Below are 22,245 nucleotides of genomic sequence, written 5' to 3'. Positions count from 1 at the left end.
TTTCATTTTTAAGTGGCTAATTTTCACACGTGGGTGATCCAAAATTGTTCCCCCAGAAAAATCAAGTAAAATTGTTGAATAAGGTACTCTTTTCATTTTCATAAGGGGAGAGAGACTTCCAATCCACTCTTTAAAGGGGAACTTGACTCTACTCAATATTGACTAAAGAGTGACTCATGACCATTCAGGCATGGCCTAAGGTTTTGGCTCTATTGTACTCCCTCAGCTGCATCAATAAGCAGTGAGGGAGGCAGTGGTCCTTCATGGGACTAGTTAGGGTTGGTTGTGCAAACCCACCTCTTCCTACTGGAAGGCTCCAAACTATAGATTTGATGGGAAAGGGATTAGTAAGTCTGGGAGTCCATCTTTCCTAATTCTTTAAGATTAACTACACCATTTTCCTCATCCCTATAAACCTAATAGAATCAAAGAATAATCTCAGGCTGCTCTTTGACTTTACTGACCCTTTTATTCATGACAGATGCCACAAAGTTGGTTAATATGAAGTGGGGTTTGTACCAATGCTAGCAGAGAAATCTTGATCCACAGACTGTAGGGCTCCTTTTAGTATGACCTACTTGAAAACACTTTGATTATAAATCATCAAGCTCAACTTGTAGGGGGAGCAGAGTAAAATAATACCCTTCTCAAAATAAACTTGCAAATTTCTTGCAAATACATTCTTTTCCCCAAGAGTAAACACAAAACATGCTCTAAAGAAGCACCACCAATGTTAAAATACAACTAGCTCAAAATGTAGCATGTAAACATGAGTACCTCCAGCCAGGATCTTCTCTTCCAATTCTGCCATTTGCTTCTTATAGGCTTTTAAAGCTGCTTCTTTGAAAGAGGGACGGATTCTCTTTGGCTTTGTGATTTCCACTGGCTGTTCCGAGATGTTTTGGTTTTCATCTTCTTTTATTTCCATTTCAGCTGATGTTTCATTTAATGGTTCCAATCCCCCTTCACTAACCACATCATCTGCCTGCCCATCATAACCCTCATCTTGTGGGGTTTCATAGAGTGTTTCATACGAAGGGTGATCATATACCTGCATTTGTTCATCTGTTTCAGTCATACTAGTCCTGTTTTCTAGCTTAGCAAGGACTTGTTCCATCACTTCAACATAATCTGTTTCATTATCAGCCACTGGTTCACTATAGTCCTCCTCATCCTCTGCTTTGTAGTAAAAAGGCTCAGTGTAGACATCAGAGTCAAGGGTGGTACTTGATTCATTTGCAGTTGATTGGGATAATGTCCGAAATCTCCCCATTAAGGAAGAGCCACTGTCTTCATACCCACTGAGACTCTGTGTGCTTTTGTTCCATACCACTTCCAAGGCTGATTTAGCCCTCTGTAATGTAGATCCAAATTTTGGGAAGCTGAAAGCCTTATCAGAAAGGTCAATGCTTAATCGACTATGCCAAGATTTGGGTGGGGCATCCTCTGAGTCATCACTTTGCAATTCACTTTGACTTCGATACATCATGGGCAATTGGTTTTGATTTTGGTATAGCTCATTAGAATTAGATTCCTGATAAGAATCATATTGGCCAACCCACTGGCCTTGTGGTTCATTATCCAACCCAGGGCATGGAGATGAGTTGTCATCTTGGGTGAAATCATAGCTCTCAGAGTCATCCTGAAGGTCACTGTGGAATTTTCCCAAGTCTTCTAGGTCTTTATTGTAAACATCTAGTGGCTGATCAGATAGACTGTTTGTGTCATAGTCAAAAGCTTCCTGGGTGGATGAATCTAAACCTAAGTCAGCTCCTTGCTCTACTTGATTCCATTCCTTCCATGGAGAAAGATCCTCATGTAAAGAGAGCTGAGAATCGCTGTAATGACTTTGGTCTCCAGATGCACACACCATGCCATTACTCATTCCACTATCCACAGTTTCTGTGTTCTCAATTTCACTCGGCCCTTGGACACCCTGAACAGCCACATTCAAATGTTGATCCTGCAGACTGTCATACAAGGTGGGTGTGTCCTCCTGTTTCCTCTGCCAAAGTTCCCGGTCTGAAGATGACAAGAGGGAGCTTCCATTAGTTCTAGTGAAAAACTGATTTTCTGAAAAATCCTCTGAGTAAGACTGACATAATTTGGAAAAATCTGATTCAGAACGACTAAGTTTAGCAGTGAAAAAGTCACTCTGTGAATGCCAGAGGGGTGTAGCATCTGCATAATGGGTTGTAGTTTGTTTTTCCAAATTATCTGATTCTGGCAATTGTGAGGAAATTTTATCATAATCAGATTTATTTGAAATTCTGCTGCTACTAGCAGTTTTATTCTTGGCTCTAGCATTGTGTGATTTTGAACTTGACTTGGAAGTACTTCCTTTTGTTGGAAACTCTGACTTGGAAAGCACAGCATAACTGTTTCTATTGAGGTCAGATTCCAGCTCTCCATCACTGTCATCAGGTGACTGCCAATTGTTCTTCTTGCTTCTGGGCTCTGGAGTAGACAGCTTTATATCCATGCTCTCATATGTCTGGGAGGACGGTATCCCTCTCTCTTTTCTTTCTCTTATGTCATGAGTAAGAATATCTGTTGAGATTCCAATTCCTGTTCCTTTGAGTTTGTAGGATTTTTTTAAGACAGAATCCCTTTGCTGAGGGGTTTCAAAGTACACAAGTATGGGTCGAGGCTTTGCATTTGGGCAGTCCCTCTGGTGGCCTATCCTTTGAGCAAATTCAATTTTAATAGCATTTGGTGCATCTGAGAAACCCATTTTATCTATTAGAATTTGGTATACCACACTTTCAATATATTCAAATCTTTCTTCAGGTACATTTAGAAATCTCAGGCTTGCCTTGCTACCCACATGACCTAAGTGTTTAATATAATCATGGATGTCTCTGGTTTCCCTTCGAGACTGGACAAACCCTGTACGTAGCTGTTCAATTTCACTTTGTACAACCTCCACACTGCTGGAGATTTCATCGATGGAATGCTTAAGAGCATTGACATGCCCTCGTAGTTCAGAAAGTTCTGTTTCAATCTGACTTATACCCTGAAGTTCCTTAAAGATCATTTCCATGACATCATGTGTTTGGCTAATGCACCCAGAGGAACTGAATCCTGGCTCCAGGGCATTTGTCTTTGGGTTTCGTGCAGTTCTGTCCAAAGATTTACTTCTTATTCCCCAGGTTTTCTTCATTGTGCTCAACTCTGAATCTGATGAGACACACTCCTGACTCTTTTTCCATTTTCTCAGTTTGCGTAACGCTCCTAGTTTCAAGCTATGTAGAGTGCGTTCTCCATCAGAGCTGCCCTCAGAGGGAGCCAGGCTGCTTGAACTCTTTCTATTGCGTCTAACTGGCATTGTGTGTGTTGATTGTACCTGGTTTTCTGTACTACTCCTTAGTTCATTGAGTGATTCTGAATAGGAACTCTCAATTGAAGATAACTCTTGAAGCCGATCCTCATTATCACTGTTGGTTACATTAATATTCTTTTGTAGGCCATTGGCAATAGCTACTCGGTAACTGAATGTTGGTGAGAGGGAAAACTCTTTATTAGCCTCTTCTTCTTCAGTGGATAAGTTGCGAGTAGATGAACACTTTGCAATCTTCTTTACAGTGTTTTTTAAGGTATTAGAAAATTTGGGGGTTTTGGTCTGGCCAGCAGTAGGAAAGTCTTGATCCTTTTTCTGCTGATGACTCTCTTTTTTTTTGGTTGTATTTCCCAATTTCTTTGTAAACATTCCTTTGCAAAGCTTATGTATGTAAGGTAAAATCAGGCTCTTGAAAAGATTAGCCACCATGGAGAGCAATTAGTGCAAGCTTTTCTGCCCCAAAGAAGTAAACAAGGTATCGGGATGAAAATCTGTAAATCCAAGGCAAGCATCTCTGTTCAGATGTTCTGTGAATTATTGAAAATAGCAGGCAGGGCAGCCATGGCTCCACTGCCGTGTCAATGTCCTGTGAAAACCAGAAGCAAAGCTCCATTTATGAAAGACATTCTCTCCTGGTGAAGGGGTTTCATGAATCTCTCTCATTTCCACATAACTTCATAGAGTGTCTAAAAGAAAGGAAGGTTAAAATGAGTATCAGAATTCAATTCTAGATTTATCCCATTTCCAACATTTTTCAGAAGTATTCAAGATACACAGTATATGAAAAATTGCAGAGGGGGGCAGGGGTATAGCTGAATTTCAGGACACAGTTACTTTTAAAATAACTATAAAGCAAATCCATACCAATAACTATGTTTAAATTATATTTTTCTTTCTAAATCATTTATGGATGGACACAACTGAACTGAATAAATGAGCTGAAATAGTAATAAAAGGCAATAATGGTTATTTAGGAAAGGCTATGTAAGATATTAGGCAAATTTGAAAAGCTACAATGACTACATGACATTATCATTTCCACTTTATTTCCTTTCCTAAAAGTACATTTACTGACACAAACATAAGCATAAGCATTCAAAATTAAAAGTTCTCCCAATCCTAGACATTCAGAATTCATCAAATTAATATTATTCATATATGTAAGACCTTTCCTATTCAAATAACATTTTCCTTTTCTAGGGATTCAATGACTGGGAATTTCTTAAATTATAAAGTCATCCAAGTGAGAAATATTTCATATGATTAAATAAATACCAAGAGGAAATATATTTGAAAATACAGATAATATATCCAAGTTTTGAAAGGACATGACTTGAAAGAGTTGAGCCATCCCAATCAACTGCTACAGGCTTGTGGCAGATGGCAGGGTACCCATGCCCAGGCTAGAACTATGACTGGAGACTGAGTACTAAATTACAAAAGGAGATTGTGCCATAAATAAGATGTGCCTACAGATAATCAAAAACTGGTCAGACATAATTCATCCAATGATTTGGTATTTTATAATCCATGTGACCACACCAGTAACTAATCTTTATGACGGTTAGTTTCTCAAATTACATGAAGTAGAAGAAGAAGAAAAGGGAGAAGGAAGAGAAAAAAGTTTACATTCATTTTCCTGGTTCACCAGCACCACGCCTTGTATGTGGCAGGTATTTGAATAAAATTTTGCGGAACTGAATTTAACTATTTTACAGTTGAAAGATATCACAGAGTAGTGGTTAACAGCCAAAAGCCTTTGCTAACGTTGAACTACATATTTGGGTAGGTAAATAATCAATGTGATTCTTTAAAGAATACATCATAAACTGCATATGGTTTTAGGAGCTGGCTGACTCTTTTTTTTTTTTTTTTTTGGCTGACTCTTTATAAGCTCCCTCTGCTTGGAAACCTGCCATTTTTACTTCACTCACATTCTTCAGGGACTGGGGGGAAAACATGCCCTGGCCAGGAGGAACCAAGCTTCACAAGAAACAGGGCAATGTAAGTGAGAAGGGGAAGCATAAAGACGGAGGAGAGAAAGAGACAGATTCTAAAGAAGTCCTTGTCTTCAGGGTTTCATAAACTGTTAGAGTCTAATTCCTCTTATCTAAAGCAATTTGGTATTCACTCGTAATTACAAGCCAGGACATGTTTTCGACTAATATAAATGTCAAGAAATTGACTCTTGAATTAAATTAAAAAAAAAATACTTATTGTACTGCTAGACAACCTCTCCTTGTGGAGTGAAGACTTTGGAAAGTTAAGTGACAGGAAGGCAAGGAAATTATTTTAAAACCAACTTTCACACAATAAACTGTTCTACTAATCATTCAACCCAAGATCCTGAGTTTGTCAAAACTCAAAACAAATACTTCTTGTTTAAATGAGAGCAACAATTTTGTCAATGCTTCTGATGTTTCATGAAATTGTTGTACATTTCCTGACCTGCATTGTTTGTTCAGAACTATTGTTCTAGGCAATAATTGTTGGCAAAACTTTGAGCAGGAAAGTTCCAACCGAATTGAAGTCCTGCCTCAAAAAAACATGAACCCAAGGACCTGTGTCCACACTGTTGCACCTATAAACTCACTTGCTGTACCTTCCAGCCACATGGAGACTTGTTGTTCACTAAGGGCTCTATGCTCCTTCACGCCTCAGTAACTTTTCTGTTCTCTACCTAGAATATCATTTGTATCTTGTCCACCCTGTCTGTAAAAATTGTATTTAAACTCCAGAATCATTTGTCCTGTGAAGACCTCACCAACCACCCACACTTGAGCTTTTCTCTCTCTTTGCCACACTCTCCCACAACCCAGTTCATAGGCAATTAGAACTTTTCTATATTACAATCTTATTTCTTTCTCCATTCATGATATCCTCTTTAAGGATAAAAACTATAACTTGTCTCATCATACATGATAAGCTCGCAATAAATGTTTACTGAAGAATTGGCCTCAGGGTACAAAGTTCCAGTTACACAAGATGAATAAATCCTAGAGATCAGCTGGATAGCATAGTGCCAATAGTTAATTATATACTTAAAATTTTTGCCAAGAGGGTAGATCTTATGTTAAGTGTTCCTATCACAACATAGTAGTAAAAAGGTGGGTGGAAACTTTTGGAGATGGCATGGACTGTGGTGATGGTTCCACAGATGTATACTTATTTTAAACTAAATTTAAAGAAAAAAGAATTGGCCTCCACTTCAGTCACTTACTAAATATCTTCATCTGGTTGCCCAAAATTAAACTCCATATAACCTAGTCATTTTCTTGAATTATTAATCTCATTATTATCATAATTATCTACTTCCTCAGGACATATACCCATATATTCTAGCTTCCATATGATCCAGCCCTTGTCCAAACGGTTGTGAATATGTCACCTCATCCTGCTAGTAATGCCTTAGTTCTGAACTCCACAATTTCTCATCTGAACTATTACCATTGTACTCTATATGGTCTTCCCCACTCTAACCTGGCCCTTCTCTCAAATCCTCCTCTCTAAAATTAATAAAAGATATAAATCCTCCTACTTAAAACTCTGCCAGTTTTAGCAGATGCACTCTCTGTCACTCCCACAAGCACATCTGCCCCGGCCACACTGAGGTAGTAACAGTTCCTGAATACCATACTGTTGCCTCACCAATGTGCCTTTTTCCATGCTGTTCATTCTGTCTCCAATCCTTTCTTCTTTCCTCTATCTCCACATGTCTCTCTCATGAACATCTCTAGAATATCTATATATCCTAGACCCAGCAGGGATCAACATCAACCTGTTTAACTTCCTCTCAGTCGGCACTTCCTCCTGTGTGCCCCCACAATGCCTTGAATGTACCTTTGTTGTGGTAACTCTTACAAAAATTATTTATGTAAAATATTTACCTATGTCTCTATCTCTCAAATAAGACCGTGAACTCTTGGAGAGCTAAGGCTGTGTTCTTTTTAACTTTAAATATCCATATTGCATATTATATAGTAGACTCATGATATTTGTTGTATAAATGAGTAAGTATATAAGCAAATGAATGAATAGACGATAAGTCCATGAGTTAATAGACTCCAAGAAGCCTGAGATCCAAGAAGCCTGAGACAGTTTTGCTGGACTTAAACAATCCAGAGAAAGAGATGCAGTCTGAGCAGAAGGCATATATCACAAACATCCATGTCCTGCCCAAAGAGAGAGAAGCATCCACTCTGGAGAAAGTTGGGGACTAAAGGGAGAGGAGCTTGGATTGGCAAAATGGTAACAGAATGTGACAAGTTTTGAAACTTAGGTTGAGAAGCTCCATTTATGAGGAAGGGGGGTTAAGGAGATGGGGAGAGACCAGGATATCATCATATGATTCTCAACAACTTGTATTCAAAATCTTACACTTACCCACCAGTTGCATTATCTTTATTAACATAGCCACACCTTAATTTTGGTAATAAAGTTTGGAGGTAAGATTAAAGGATTTGAGAAGACCTTTGAGAGAGATTAAAATACTAGACTATGTTGTTATAGAAAGGCTAGTAATAGTATTTTATTGTTACTATGTGCCAAGCACCATGTGTGTCTAATTTTCTAAAATTTATCTCTTTTCATTTCATTCCCATAATTGTGTGAAATATATATTATTATTTTCCAGATTAAAAAAGCTGCAATTTCAAGTTTGGGAAATTTGACTTAGGTCATGTATTAACAAGAAACACAACCTAACTCCAATCCCAGATTCAGACTGCAAGTGTATTAACTCCGAAAAGCATACTAGGGTTGAATAGGAAGTAAAATACTTTTTGCATGTATGTTTTTTTTTTTTTTTAAGATTTTATTTATTTATTTGAGAGAGAGAGAATGAGAGACAGAGAGCACGAGAGGGAAGAGGGCAGAGGGAGAAGCAGACCCCCTGCTGAGCAGGGAGCCCGATGCGGGACTCGATCCCGGGACTCCAGGATCATGACCTGAGCCGAAGGCAGTCGCTTAACCAACTGAGCCACCCAGGTGCCCTTTTTGCAGGTATGTTAAATTCATTTTGTAAGAGAGTTATTTAATATGACTATAAAGCTGGGTGCCCTACTGGGCTAAAAGAGCTAATGAACCTTTAAACAGTAATTTATTGCTAAATCCTTACCAGAATTAAGTTAAAGCATTTTCAGATCAATAAACAATTTTATGTTTCTTATCAAATGCACTAAAGTAGGTGAACTGGGTAGTTATGTATCAAAATTCTTTCAACAAAAATGATCAAACCAGAAAGTGATTAAGAGGTTTATCCTAAACTAATGAATTATTTTTAAAAAATAAACAGAAAGGGGCACCTGGGTGGCTCAGTTGGTTAAGCGCCCGCCTTCGGCTCAGGTCATGATCTCAGGGTCGTGGGATCAAGTCCCACATAGGACTCCTTGTTTCTCCCTCTCCCTCTGCCTGCCGCTCTGCCTACTTGTGCTCTCTCTCTCTCTCTCTCTGTCAAATAAAGATATAAAATCTTTAAAAAATAAACAGAAAGACCCATTTCCCCAAGAATGAAGGTCAAATGAATTGTCTTCTTTATTCTTGATAAGTAGATATTATGTGAATTTCTTCATCCAACTATAGCCCATCTACATTTTTTACTCACTCCCATTTGCTACTTTAGGAGTAAATAATGGTATCTAGTACTGATACTTCTGTAAGTGTTTTGGAATCTGGGATGCCTTGGTGGCTCAGTCAGTTAAGGGTCTACCTTCAGCTCAGGTCATGATCCCAGGGTCCTGGGATCAAGTCCCACATAGGGCTCCTTGCTCAGTGGGGAGCCTGCTTCTCCTTCTGCCTGCTGCTCCCCCTGCTTATTCTCTATTTATTTAATTTGTCAGAGAGAGCTTAACCGACTGAGCCACCCAGGCACACCTAAATAAAATCTTTTAAAAAAAATTTTAAAAAAGAGTTTTGGAACTTACAAGGTAATTTTGTGTATATCAACTCATATGATTTGCATGGTAACCTAGTAAAATTATTATTTGCAGTTCATGGTTAATGATGGTAAGGCTCCTACTTGCTAAAGTAATTGCCTGGGAATCCTGACTCCAAAACTTGATTCCTTCACTATAGTAATGTACATTCTCCTTACATTAGACAAGTAATATTTCAATAGCTCACTGACCTCTTCAAGTAATATTCCCTACCATTCTAAACCATGTTATAAGCTAATTTTCACCTAAACTTCCCTAAATATTATTTTTTTCTTTTTAGTCTCCTACTGCATGAGGCTGCTTTATGGTTCCATGGATGCACTAAGCTTATTCTTTCATTGTTTCTTTTTTTCTTGTTCTTCACCCTGCCTAGAATGTCCTCAGTTATACCGATCTCAATCATTTAATTTATAGATCAAGACTAATCTTTTCCACAAAAGTTTCTTTAACTATTCTCTCATTTTCTCTTTTTCATATAATTTTTATAATCTGAACCATGACATTTAGTCCTTAATTATCTTCTATTCATCACATAGCTCTTTTACATGTTTTCCATTTTTTTATTATTATGTTCAATTAACCAACATATAGTACATCATTAGTTTTTGATGTAGTGTTCAAAGATTCATCAGTTGCGTATAACACCCAGTGCATGCTTTCAATTTTTAATGCTTATTTTATGTCATACTCTGTCTTGAGTGCTTTGTATAGATTACTACATTAATGTTTGATTGTAAGCTCTGCAATAGGTACTGTCATTAATCTCCATTTTACATATCAAGAAACTGAGAACTGGGAACCTGAGTAGCTAGCCCAAAGCCATGCAGCTAGGAAGTTACATAGCTAGAATTGTAAACCAAACTGACTGGCTTCAGAGTCCTTATTAATAAACACCATGCATACTGTTAAGCCCATAAGGACCAACCTTAGAGAAAAAGGTCGTTTCCTACGTACTACAGTTGAAGAAGGACTGCCCCCTCATGAAGAATCTATACTAGTTTCTACTATTAGAGCTTTACTCCCTTTATTTAAGATTTTGGTTCTTGCTGAAATGAAAATCTCACCAAGGGGACCCTATGTTTTAAAGCTTATCAGCCATTCTATATCTGGGTATAAAGTGTTTATGAGAATATTCCTCAAGAATAGGAGGGAGATGACAAAGAGAGAGAACACAAAGAAGCTTGATGATGGGAAGAATCTGCTACCAAAGGAGATAAGTAGGAGGGTAGGTCAGAAAGAAGAGACTGAGAAACCTACAATAAGCTTGGCCTAATGCACATGGCCTTGTCTTATTCCCAGCTACCCTGCTTGAGGATAAAAACTGTCTATTTCAGGCTTTGCAACTTCTGCCCACTTACACACACAGAGAACAGGGCATAGGTGCCCTGGCTTACAGATGAGCAACTTGGAACGCTATCATCCAAGAAAACTGGGAGGAGCAAGATGGTGGAAGTGTAGGAGACTTAAATTTGTCTGGTTCCAGGAATTCAGCTAGATAGGGATCAAACCATTCTGAACACCTACGAACTCAACAGGAGATTGAAGAAAAGAATAGCAGCAACTCTGAACAGAAAAGCGACCACTTTCTGGAAGGGACCCAACAAACAGCAGATCTGGGAAGATTCGCCTTTCTCCCCCAGGAGAAGCAGCATGGGAGCACACCACAAGAATCTGCTGGGTTTGGAGACTCCAAATGGGGTAGTGTGCCAGAGATAGAAACACTCGGTCACAGGCCAGGTGAGGCCGGGTGAGCACGGAGTGAGACCAGAGACCGGGGAGATGGGAGTGATTGACTGCTTTTCTCTGGGGGCTCACTGAGGAGTGGGGCCCCGAGTTCTCAGCTCCTCCAGGGTGGAGACTGGGAGGCTGCCATTTTCACTGTCATCTTACAAAGCTGTACGGAAAGCTTGCAGGGAAAAAAAGCTCCCAAGAGCAAACCCAAGCAGATTATTTAGCCCAGACCAGCAAGGGCAGGGCAATTCCACCCCCAGCAAAGACATTTGGGAACCACGGCAACAGGCCCCTCCCCCAGAAGATCAGTAAGAACAGCCAGACAAGACCAAGTTTACCGATCAATGAGAACAGCAGAACTCCAGCACTAGGGAAATACTGCACATAGAATTCATGGCTTTTTATTCCACAACTCTTTAGTCTTTCAAAGTTAATGTTTTTAATTTTCTTTTTTTTCTTTTTCTATTTTTTTTGAATTTTTCTTTTTCCCTTTTTCAAACAACATCTTACCAATCCCTTTTTTTAAAAGCTTTTTTATTTTTCATTTTTAGAGTCGTATTCTATCCCTTCATTGTAGTTAACCTTATTTTTGGTCTATATATAAGTTGTTCTCTTGTTAAAATTTGGGGATACAGTTTCTTCTAACAGACCAAAATATACTCTAAATCTCTAGTGTATGGCTTTGTTCTAGTCTCCTGCCTGATCACATTCTCTTCCCCCCCTTTTTTTAAATTTCTCTTCTTTTTTCAACCAACTTCTTATCTTATCAATTCCTTTTATAAAATCTTTTATAATTTTAATCTTTACAGTCATATTCCATCCCTTCATAGTATTTACCCTTATTTTTGTACATATATAAGTTTTTCTTCCTTTAAAATTTTGGGAGGCAGTTTCTTCTAACAGACCAAAAATGCCCAAAATACAGTGTGTGGCACTGATCTATTCACCAGCCTGATCATATCTGATGATATCCTTTTTTTCTTTTTCTTTTTTCTTTCTATCCCTATCTTTTCCCTTGGTTTTGGGTCTGTTCTGATTTGTTTAGTGTATATTTTTCTGGGGTCATTGTTACCTTGTTAGCATTTTGTTCTCTCAATCATCTATTCTCCTCTGGACAAAATGACAAGATGGAAAAACTCACCTCAAAAAAAAGAACAAGAGGCAGTACCAACTGCCAGGGACCTAATCAATATGGACATTAGTAAGATGTTGGAAATAGAGTTCAGAATAATGATTATAAAGATAATAGATGGGCTTGAAAAAAGCATGGAAGATACTAGAGAAACCCTTTCAGGAGAAATAAAAGAACTAAAGTCTAACCGAATCAAAACCTAAAAGGCTATTAATGAGGTGCAATAAAAAATGGAGGCCCTAACTGCTAGAATAAATGAGGCAGAAGAGAGAATCAGTGATATAGAAGACCGAATGATGGAAAATAAAGAAGCTGAGAAAAAGAGAGATAAAGAACTACTGGACCATGAGGGCAGAATTTGAGAGATAAGTGGTACCATAAGATGAAACAATATTAGAATAATTGGGATCCCAGAAGAAGAAAGAGAGAGGGGGGCTGAAGGTATATTGGAGCAAATTATAGCAGAGAACTTCCCTAATTTGGGGAAGGAAACAGGCATCAAAATCCAGGAGGCACAGAGAACCCCCCTCAAAATCAATAAAAATAGGTCAACACCCCGACATCTAATAGTAAAACTTACAAGTCTTACAGACAAAGAGAAAATCCTGAAATAAGCTCAGGAGAAGAGATATGTAACCTACAATGGTAGAAACATTAGATTGGCAACAGACCTATCCACAGAGACCTGGCAGGCCAGAAAGGACTGGCAGGATATATTCAGAGCACTAAATGAGAACAATATGCAGCCAAGAATACTATATCCAGCTAGGCTGTTGTTGAAAATAGAAGGAGAGATATAAAGCTTCCAGGACAAACAAAAACTAAAGGAATTTGCAAACACAAAACCAGCCCTACAAGAAATCTTGAAAGGGGCTCTCTAAGCAAAGAGAGAGCCTAAAAGCAACACAGACCAGAAAGGAACACAGACAATATACAGTAACAGTCACCTTACAGGCAATATAATGGCACTAAATTCCTATCTTTCAATAGTTACCCTGAATGTGAATGGGCTAAATGCCCCAATCAAAAGACACAGGCTATCAGATTACATAAAAAAAAACAGGATCCATTGATATGCTCTCTGCAAGAAGACACCCCCAGATTGAAAGTGAGGGGATGGAAAACCATTTCCATGCTAATGGACACCAAAAAAAGCTGGGGTGGCAATCCTTATATCAGTCAAATTAGATTTTAAACCAAAGACTATAATAAGAGATGAGGAAGGACACTATATGATACTTAAAGGATCTCTCCAACAAGAAGATCTAACAATTGTAAATATCTATGCCCCTAACATGGGAGCAGCCAATTATATAAGCCAATTAATAACAAAATCAAAGAAAAACATCGACAACAATACAATAATAGTGGGGGACTTTAACACCGACCTCAATGAAATGGACAGATCATCTAAGCAAAAGATCAGCAAGGAAATAAAGACTTTTAATGACACACTGAACCAAATGGACTTCACAGATATATTCAGAATATTCCATCCCAAAGCAACGGAATACACATTCTTCTCTAGTGCCCATGGAACATTCTCCAGAATAGATCATATCCTAGGTCACAAATCAGGTCTCAAGCAGTACCAAAAGATTGGGATCACTCCCTGCATATTTTTGGACCACAATGATTTGAAACTAGAACTCAATCACAAGAGGAAAGTTGGAAAGAACTCAAATACATGGAGGCTAAAGAGCATCCTACTGAAGAATGAATGGGTCAACCAGGAAATTAAAGATGAATTTAAAAAATTCATGGAAACCAGTGAAAAAGAAAATACAACTGTTCAAAATCTTTGGGATGCAGCAAAGGCAGTCCTAAGAGGAAAGTACATAGTAATACAAGCCTTTCTCAAGAAACAAGAAAGGTCTCAAATACACAACCTAACCCTACACCTAAAGGAGCTGGAGAAAGAACAGCAAATAAAGCCTAAACCCAGCAGGAGAAGAGAAATAATAAAGATCAGAGAAGAAATCAATGAAATAGAAACCAAAAGAACAGTAGAACAGATCAAGGAAACTAGGAGCTGGTTCTTTGAAAGAATCAATAAGATTGATAAACCCCTTGCCAGACTTATCAAAAAGAAAAGAGAAAGGACCCAAATCAACAAAATCATGAATGAAAGAGGAGAGATCACAACCAACACCAAAGAAATACAAACAATTATAAGAACATATTATGAGCAAGTATATGCCAGCAAATTAGATAATCTGGAAGAAATGGATGCATTCCTAGAGATGTATCAACTACCAAAACTGAACCAGGAAGAAACAGAAAACCTGAACAGACCCATAACCACTAAGGAAATTGAAGCAGTCATCAAAAATCTCCCAACAAACAAAAGCCGAGGCCAAATGACTTCCCAGGGGAATTCTACCAAACATTTCAAGAAGAATTAATACCTATTCTTCTGAAACTGTTCCAAAAAATAGAAATGGAAGGAAAACTTCCAAAGTCATTTTATGAGGCCACCATTACCTTGATCCCCAAACCAGACAAAGACCCCATCAAAAGGAAAATTATAGACCAATATCCTTGACGAACATGGATGCAAAAATTCTCACCAAAATATTAGCCAATAGGATACAACAGTACATCAAAAGGATTATTCAACACAACCAAGTGGGATTTATCCCTGGGATGCAAGTTGGTTCAACATCCGCAAATCAATCAATGTGATACAATACATTAACAAAAGAAAAAACAAGAACAATATGATCCTCTCAACAGATGCAGAAAAAGCATTTGACAAAGTACAGCATTCTTTCTTGATCAAAACTCTTCAGAGTATAGGGATAGAGGGTACATACCTCAATATCATAAAAGCCATCTATGAAAAACCCACAGTGAATATCATTCTCAATGGGGAAAACTGGGAGCTTTCCCCTTAAGGTCAGGAATGTGGCAGGGATGTCCACTATCATCACTGATATTCAACATAGTACTAGAAGTCCTAGCCACAGCAATCAGACAACAAAAAGAAATAAAAGGCATCCGAACCAGGAAAGAAGAAGTCAAACTCTCACTCTTTGCAGATGATATGATACTTTATGTGGAAAACCCAAAAGACTCCACCCCAAAACTGCTAGAACTCATATAGGAATTCAGTAAAGTGGTAGGATATAAAATCAATGCACAGAAATCAGAGGCTTTCCTATACACCAGCAACAAGACAGAAGAAAGAGAAATTAAGGAGTTGATCCCATTTACAACTGCACCAAAAACCATAAGATATCTAGGAATACATCTAACCAAAGAGGCAAAGAATCTGTACTCAGAAAACTATAAAATACTCATGAAAGAAATGGAGGAAGACACAACGAAATAGAAAAACGTTCCATGCTCATGGATTGGAAGAACAAATATTGTGAGGATGTCAATGCTACCTAGAGCAATATACACATTCAATGCAATCCCTATCAAAATACCATCCACTTTTTTCAAAGAAATGGAACAAATAATCCTGAAATTTGTATGGAACCAGAAAAGATCCTGAATAGCCAGAGGAAGGTTGAAAAAGAAGAGCAAATCTGGTGGCATCACAATTCCAGACTTCAAGTTCTATTACAAAGCTGTCATCATCAAGACAGTATGGTATTCGCACAAAAACAGACACATAGATCAATGGAACAGAATAGAGAGCCCAGAAATAGACCCTCAACTCTATGGTCAACTAATCTTCGACAAAGCAGGAAAGAATGTCCAATGGAAAAAAGACGGTCTTTTCAACAAATGGTGTTAGGAAAATTGGACAGCCACATGCAGAAGAATGAAACTGGACCATTTCCTTACACCACACACAAAAATAGACTCAAAAGTTGAAAGACCTAAATGTGAGACAGGAGTCCATCCAAATCATAAAGGAGAACACAGGCAGCAACCTCTTCGACCTCAGCTGCAGCAACTTCTTCTTAGAAAGATCACCAAAGGGAAGGGAAGCAAGGGCAAAAATGAACTATTGAGACTTCATTAAGATAAGAAGCTTTTGCACAGCAAAAGAAACAGTCAACAAAACCAAAAGACAACCGACAGAATGGGAGAAGATATTTGCAAATGACATATCAGATAAAGGGCTACTATCAAAAATCTATAAAGAATTTCTTAAACTCAACACCCAAAGAACACATGATCCAATCAAGAAATGGGCAGAAGACATGAACACATTTTTCCAAAGAAGACATCCAAATGGCCAACAGACACATGAAAAAGTGCTCAGCATCACTCAGCATCAGGGAAATCAAAATCAAAATCTCAATGAGATACCACCTCACACCAGTCAGAATGGCTAAAATTAACAAATCAGGAAATGACAGATGTTGGTGAGGATGTGGAAAAAGGGAACCCTCCTACACTGTTGATAGGAATGCAAGCTGGTGCAGCCACTCTGGAAAACAGTATGGAGGTTCCTCAAAAAGTTGAAAATAGAGCTACCCTATGACCCAGCAATTGCACTACTGGGTATTTACTCCAAAGATACAAATGTAGGGATCTGAAGGGGTACATGCACCCCGATGTTTATAGCAGCAATGTTCACAATAGCCAAACTGTGGAAAGAGCCAAGATGTCCATCGACAGATGAATGGATAAAGAAGATGTGGTGTATACATACACACACACACACACGCAGACACACACACACACTGGAATATTATGCAACCATCAAAAGGAATGAAATCTTGCCATTTGCAACGACGTGGCTGGAACTGGAGTGTATTATGCTGAGCAAAATAAGTCAATCAGAGAAAGACATGTATCATATGACCTCACTGATATGAGGAATTCTTAATCTCAGGAAACAAACTGAGGGTTGCTGGAGTGGTGGGGGGTGGGAGAGATGGGGTGGCTGGGTGATAAACATTTGGGAGGGTATGTGCTATGTTGATCACTGTGAATTGTGTAAGACTGATGAATCACAGGCCTATACCTCTGAAACAAATAATACATTATATGTTAAAAAAAAAAAAAAAAAGAAGAAGAAGAAGATAGCAGGAAGGGAAAAATGGAGGGGGGGAAATCGGAGGGGGAGATGAACCATGAGAGACTATGGACTCTGAGAAACAAACTGAGGGTTCTGGGGGGTGGGGGGTGGGTTAGTCTGGTGATGGGTATTAAAGAGGGCATGTACTGAATGGAGCACTGGGTGTTATATGCAAATAATGAAACATGGAACACTACATCAAAAACTAATGATGTATGGTCATTAACATAACTTAATAAAAATATATATAGGTAAAAAAATCATAATTAAAAAAAAGGAATACAATGGATTAGTAATTAGTGACCATTTCAGACTGATTTCTATCTGGCCAATAAGCATATGGAATTTGTTCTACAGCATTAATTATCAGAAAAATGGAAATTAAAAAACAAAATGAGATGCCATTTTATAGAGACAAAAGTGGCTCAAATTTAAAAAGACCAGAATAAATGCTTTTACCTCCTCAGGCTACTGCACCTTCCACCAAAGTCTTCCAAAGCATAGAGTAGACCTGTGGTCTCTACTTCCTCATGAGTCCATTCATCTTCAACTTCTTGCTATCTGATTCTAGCCCCATAACTCTACTAAAATTCCTCTTCTATTGGGCATGAATAATGTTTGTATAAAATGTAAATCTTCTACAACTATCTTCTGCATCTGAAGCCATTAACCACTTGGCCTTTCTTTAAATCATTCTATATACCTACATGACACCATGGCCTACTGGAGTCTCTCTCTGGACACAGTTATTTTGACCAGAGTCATCACATGATAAAAACTGGGCCAATCAGGGCCTCTCTGGGGAATCAGGAATTGGAACATGGAGTTTGTCAGATCTTTTCAGTCATTTCAACAAGGAAGTGACATAAAGTTGTGACCTGAGCAGTCAACTTTTGAACTTTGTAAAAAATGATCAGTGAAGACTTGTTTGCAGAAAAACAAAAGAATCCAGTAATGAGAGAACATATGGCCACAAAAGGAGGAAATGTCTTTGTTTCTGACTATTCTCTAAGCCTAAGTCTGGGGCCATTATGAGTTTTGTCTAAGGCATGATGAGATATCAGTTTCAATAAGTGTTCTCCTTTACAAAGAAACCTTAACAAGGTCCCTCACTGGCTTCTCTTTCTCTTTTCAGATTTTTATTCCTTTTTCTTATAACTACCAAATTAATATATCTGCTTCTAGCTTCCTCTTTTGCATTAATTCCTAGTTATGTGTTGGTCAGTTTGGTCTGAATGACCATTAACATCTCAAATTCAATATTTTTCAAATCATCTTTATTCATAAACTATATTATCTAAATTTCTCATACAGTACTAATTAACAAAATAAACATTCTCCTAGTTATACAGACTGGAACTTCAGGACCTTTAATTCCTCTCTTTTATTTTCCCAAACTTCTAGTCAGTCCTAAATTTTATGGTCCTTAACTTTATAATTTCTGTCATTCCCTATACCTCCTTTCCACATTCCAGAGCCAGCATCCTGGTCAGCCCTTGTCAGCGTTCACTTTAGGTCAATAGCTTCTTTTAGAAAACAAAAATTCACAAAAACTTAAGCATTTTTTTGTAGGTCCTAATATATTCCAGTCATTATACTATACACATTAAAAAACATAAATTCACTTAATCCTCACCAGAGACTTTTACACTTGGCTATTGATAGGACTTCCTAGCTGTTCTCACTTCACCAATTATGCATAACTCTAGATGCATCCTTGTTCTGTAGTAAAAGTGAGAATTTTAAATTTTAATAAATGTTGTACAACATGGCAACAGACCAAAACTTAGATGCTTTCATAATTAGTATCCTTGTTTCTTTCCCCTTTGGAGTATTAGATGCAGTGCAATTCTCTTCACACAATGGAACTTCATTTGATTCTAACTCTTGGGTGAAAGTCAATTACTTATGCTTCAAAGCATGCAAGCAAAATGGGTGTGGCACTTGTAAGTAAAATTAAAATTAGTTTCTCACTAAACAGACCTGTAATTTCCTTTTCCTGTATCACAACGTGCTTTTAAGAAAAGCCATAAATAAATTATTTCAAAATTCCTAAGAGCAAGACATGTTTTAGCTTTTTCAGCAAAGATAGAGCATGTCCCATATAATAATAGATAATACATGCCACCAATAAAGAACTCAAAATATCAAGGCGGTTCTTTAAAAATGTCTTACTCTTTTTTTATTATGGATTACTAAATTATACATGTAAAGTCTCTTCAGGTTAAAACTAAAACATGCTTAGCATCAGCCAGGTCTTACCTCAAACAGCATCTGAGAATAAATAATCACAATGAAAGCAGTTGGTAACTTGATCTATGGCAAGTCTAGATGCTGGTGTAGATCGAAATAAGAAAATAGAAAGAAATTAAAAAGTCAATACAAAAATACATCTCTGATAACAACAGGAGTTAAAATATACAATGTCTATCTATTCAAATTCAGGTTTTCCAAAGCCCCCTGTCACAAAGGAAGGTAAGCCCTTCCACCCTCCCAGAAAACCACCTTAAGATTCAAGCTCTGATTGTACCTGTGCCTGTCTGTTCCCCCTGACTCAGTCCCTATCCTTCATTTAGGCTTTGATGACAACTAGAAAGCAAAGACCTAGAAGAATGCTATGTTAAATTAGAGAGACTCTCTTTGATACCCAGGAACCACAATGTGCTATTTTTTTTAAAACATTTTAGAAACATAAATGAAAAAATAACTTAAAAAATAATCAGTGAGAAAACCTTTCAAGTAAACTTCTATGCCTTCAGCGAAAGAAGGACATTAAAAAAAAAAAAAAGGTATCCAGAGAACGTACACTCTCTGTATACATTTGAAATTAAAATCAATGTAATCTCAATCATAATATTTACACTCTGGCCTCCCATCTGACTCTATTTTCAGAACTAATGAAAAGATAAGTGTGGCAGAATTGTGGTGTACCACAGAGGTACCCCCTTCAGGACTGAATCACTCATTCTTTCAACTGCCAAGAGTATTGTGTTCATTGCCAAAAGCATGTGATTAAGTCACTCTCTGAAAATGGCCCATGGCCAAGGATTTATTGCCTCTCTTCTAGGGTAACCCATAGTCAATGACTAATTGATGTGAGTTTCAAATACCTAGCCCATATGCTGTAAGCAGGGGCCATGCCAGCATCAGAGCTTCCTGTAAGATCAGCTAAAGCCTCTGTCACAAATATATTGCAGTTCAGCTTCTCCTTCTACCAAATCTGAAAGGAGATTATGTATGTATGTATGTATGTATGTATGTATATATATCTTTCATAGCCTATTTCCCAGGGTCATTCCCATAGTCATTCCCAGGGAATGAAAGTTGGTACCAAGGAAGCACTGAGGAAGTGATTCTAAACTGACATATTTTATCTGGATTTTTCTTTGTTGGACTGGCAATGAGAACCTAATTACTAATGCTACATGGAAAACTGATAGCCTGTGGTGTACTGAAGCAATGCAATTGTTAAAAATATTTACCAGTGGTAGACTGAGGTGTGATACCAGTAGAAGGAAATGAACTTGTGTGTGCAATATCTCAAGGTATTTGAGAGGCTGCAAAGAGGAGGCAATTACCACTATGGAATAGAATAGCAGATGTTGGGGCCTCCGGATGCAGTGAAGACAGATAAAGGCTAAACGTGATTAATCACCAATTTAAGGCTAAGTGTAAATACAATGGATGTTCATGTCACCAGATAAATAATTTTTTTTTAATTTTATTATATTATGTTAGTCACCATACAATACATCATTAGTTTTTGATGTAGTGATCCACGAATCCACTGTTTTCGTATAACACCCAGTGCTCCATGCAGTACGTGCCCTCCTTAATACCCATCACCAAGCTAACCAATCCCCCCTCCCCCCTCCCCTCTAAAACCCTGTTTGTTTCTCAGATCCATAGTCTCTCATGGTTCATCTCTCCCTCTAATTCCCCCCGCCCATTTTTCCCTTCCTTCTCCTAATGTCCTCCATGTTATTCCTTATGTTCCACAAATAAGTGAAACCATATGATAATTGACTTTCTCTGCTTGACTTCTTTCACTTAGCATAATCTCCTCCAGTCCCATCCATGTTGATGTAAAAGTTGGGTATTCATCTTTTCTGATGGCTGAGTAATATTCCATTGTATATATGGACCACATCTTCTTTATCCATTCATCTGTTGAAGGGCATCTCGGCTCTTTCCACAGTTTGGCTATTGTGGACATTGCTGCTATGAACATTGGGGTGCATATGGCCCTTCTTTTCACTACATCTGTGTCTTTGGGATAAATACCCAGTAGTGCAATTGCTGGGTCATAGGGTAGCTCTATTTTTAAATTTTTGAGGAACCTCCACACTGTTTTCCAAAGTGGCTGTACCAACTTGCATTCCCACCAACAGTGTAAGAGGATTCCCCTTTCTCCACAACCTCTCCAACATTTTTTGTTTCTCTCCCTGTCCATTTTTGCCATTCTAACTGGTGTAAGGTGGTATCTCAATGTGGTTTTGATTTGGATTTCCCTGATGGCTAATGATGATGAACATTTTTTCATGTGTCTGTTAGCCATTTGTATGTCTTCTTCAGAAAAGTGTCTGTTCATCTCTTCTGCCCACTTTTTGACTTGATTATTTGTTTTTTGGGTGTTGAGTTTGAGAAGTTCTTTATAGATTTTGGATACCAGCCCTTTATCTGTAGTGTCATTTGCAAATATCTTCTCCCATTCTGTGGGTTGCCTTTTTGTTTTGTTGACTGTTTCCTTTGCTGTGCAGAAGCTTTTTATCTTGATGAAGTCCCAAAAGTTCATTTTTGCTTTTGTTTCACTAGCTTTTGGAGATGTATCTGGAAAGAAGTTGCTGTGGGCGATGTCAGAGAGGTTACTGCCTATGTTCTCCTCTAGGATTTGGATGGATTCCTGTCTCACATTGAGGTCTTTCATCCACTTTGAGTTTATCTTTGGGAATGGTGTTAGAGAATGGTCGAGTTTCATTCTTCTGCATGTGGCTGTCCAATTTTCCCAGCACCATTTATTGAAGAGACTGTCTTTTTTCCATTGCATGTTTTTTCCTGCTTTGTCAAAGATTATTTGACCATAGAGTTGAGGGTCCATATCTGGGTTCTCTATTCTGTTCCATTG

At 38.0% G+C, this 22,245-nt stretch overlaps 1 protein-coding gene across 2 annotated transcripts in view; it reads right to left on the bottom strand.

Moving 5' to 3' along the window:
- UNC13C (unc-13 homolog C) overlaps positions 1-19,456 on the bottom strand; it is a 565,259-nt gene extending 545,803 nt beyond the window's left edge. The window contains exons 1-2 of one of the 2 annotated variants that reach the window (XM_034993923.1): positions 19,383-19,456; positions 778-4,026 (exon numbers count right to left, since the gene is read on the bottom strand). In XM_034993923.1, the coding sequence (XP_034849814.1) occupies positions 778-3,769 (2,992 nt within the window). In that variant the 5' untranslated portion in view covers positions 3,770-4,026; positions 19,383-19,456. Of the gene's footprint in view, positions 1-777; positions 4,027-19,382 lie in introns of those variants that run through there. The other variant, XM_034993924.1, reaches the window with a different exon arrangement.
- Positions 19,457-22,245: the final 2,789 nt, after the last annotated feature.

This window comes from Mirounga leonina, unplaced genomic scaffold (genome assembly GCF_011800145.1).
Source record: "Mirounga leonina isolate KUSES-001 unplaced genomic scaffold, KU_Mleo_1.0 Mir_91, whole genome shotgun sequence".
NCBI classification, from domain to species: Eukaryota; Metazoa; Chordata; class Mammalia; order Carnivora; family Phocidae; genus Mirounga; species Mirounga leonina.
This window is presented reverse-complemented; position numbering and strand designations above follow the sequence as displayed.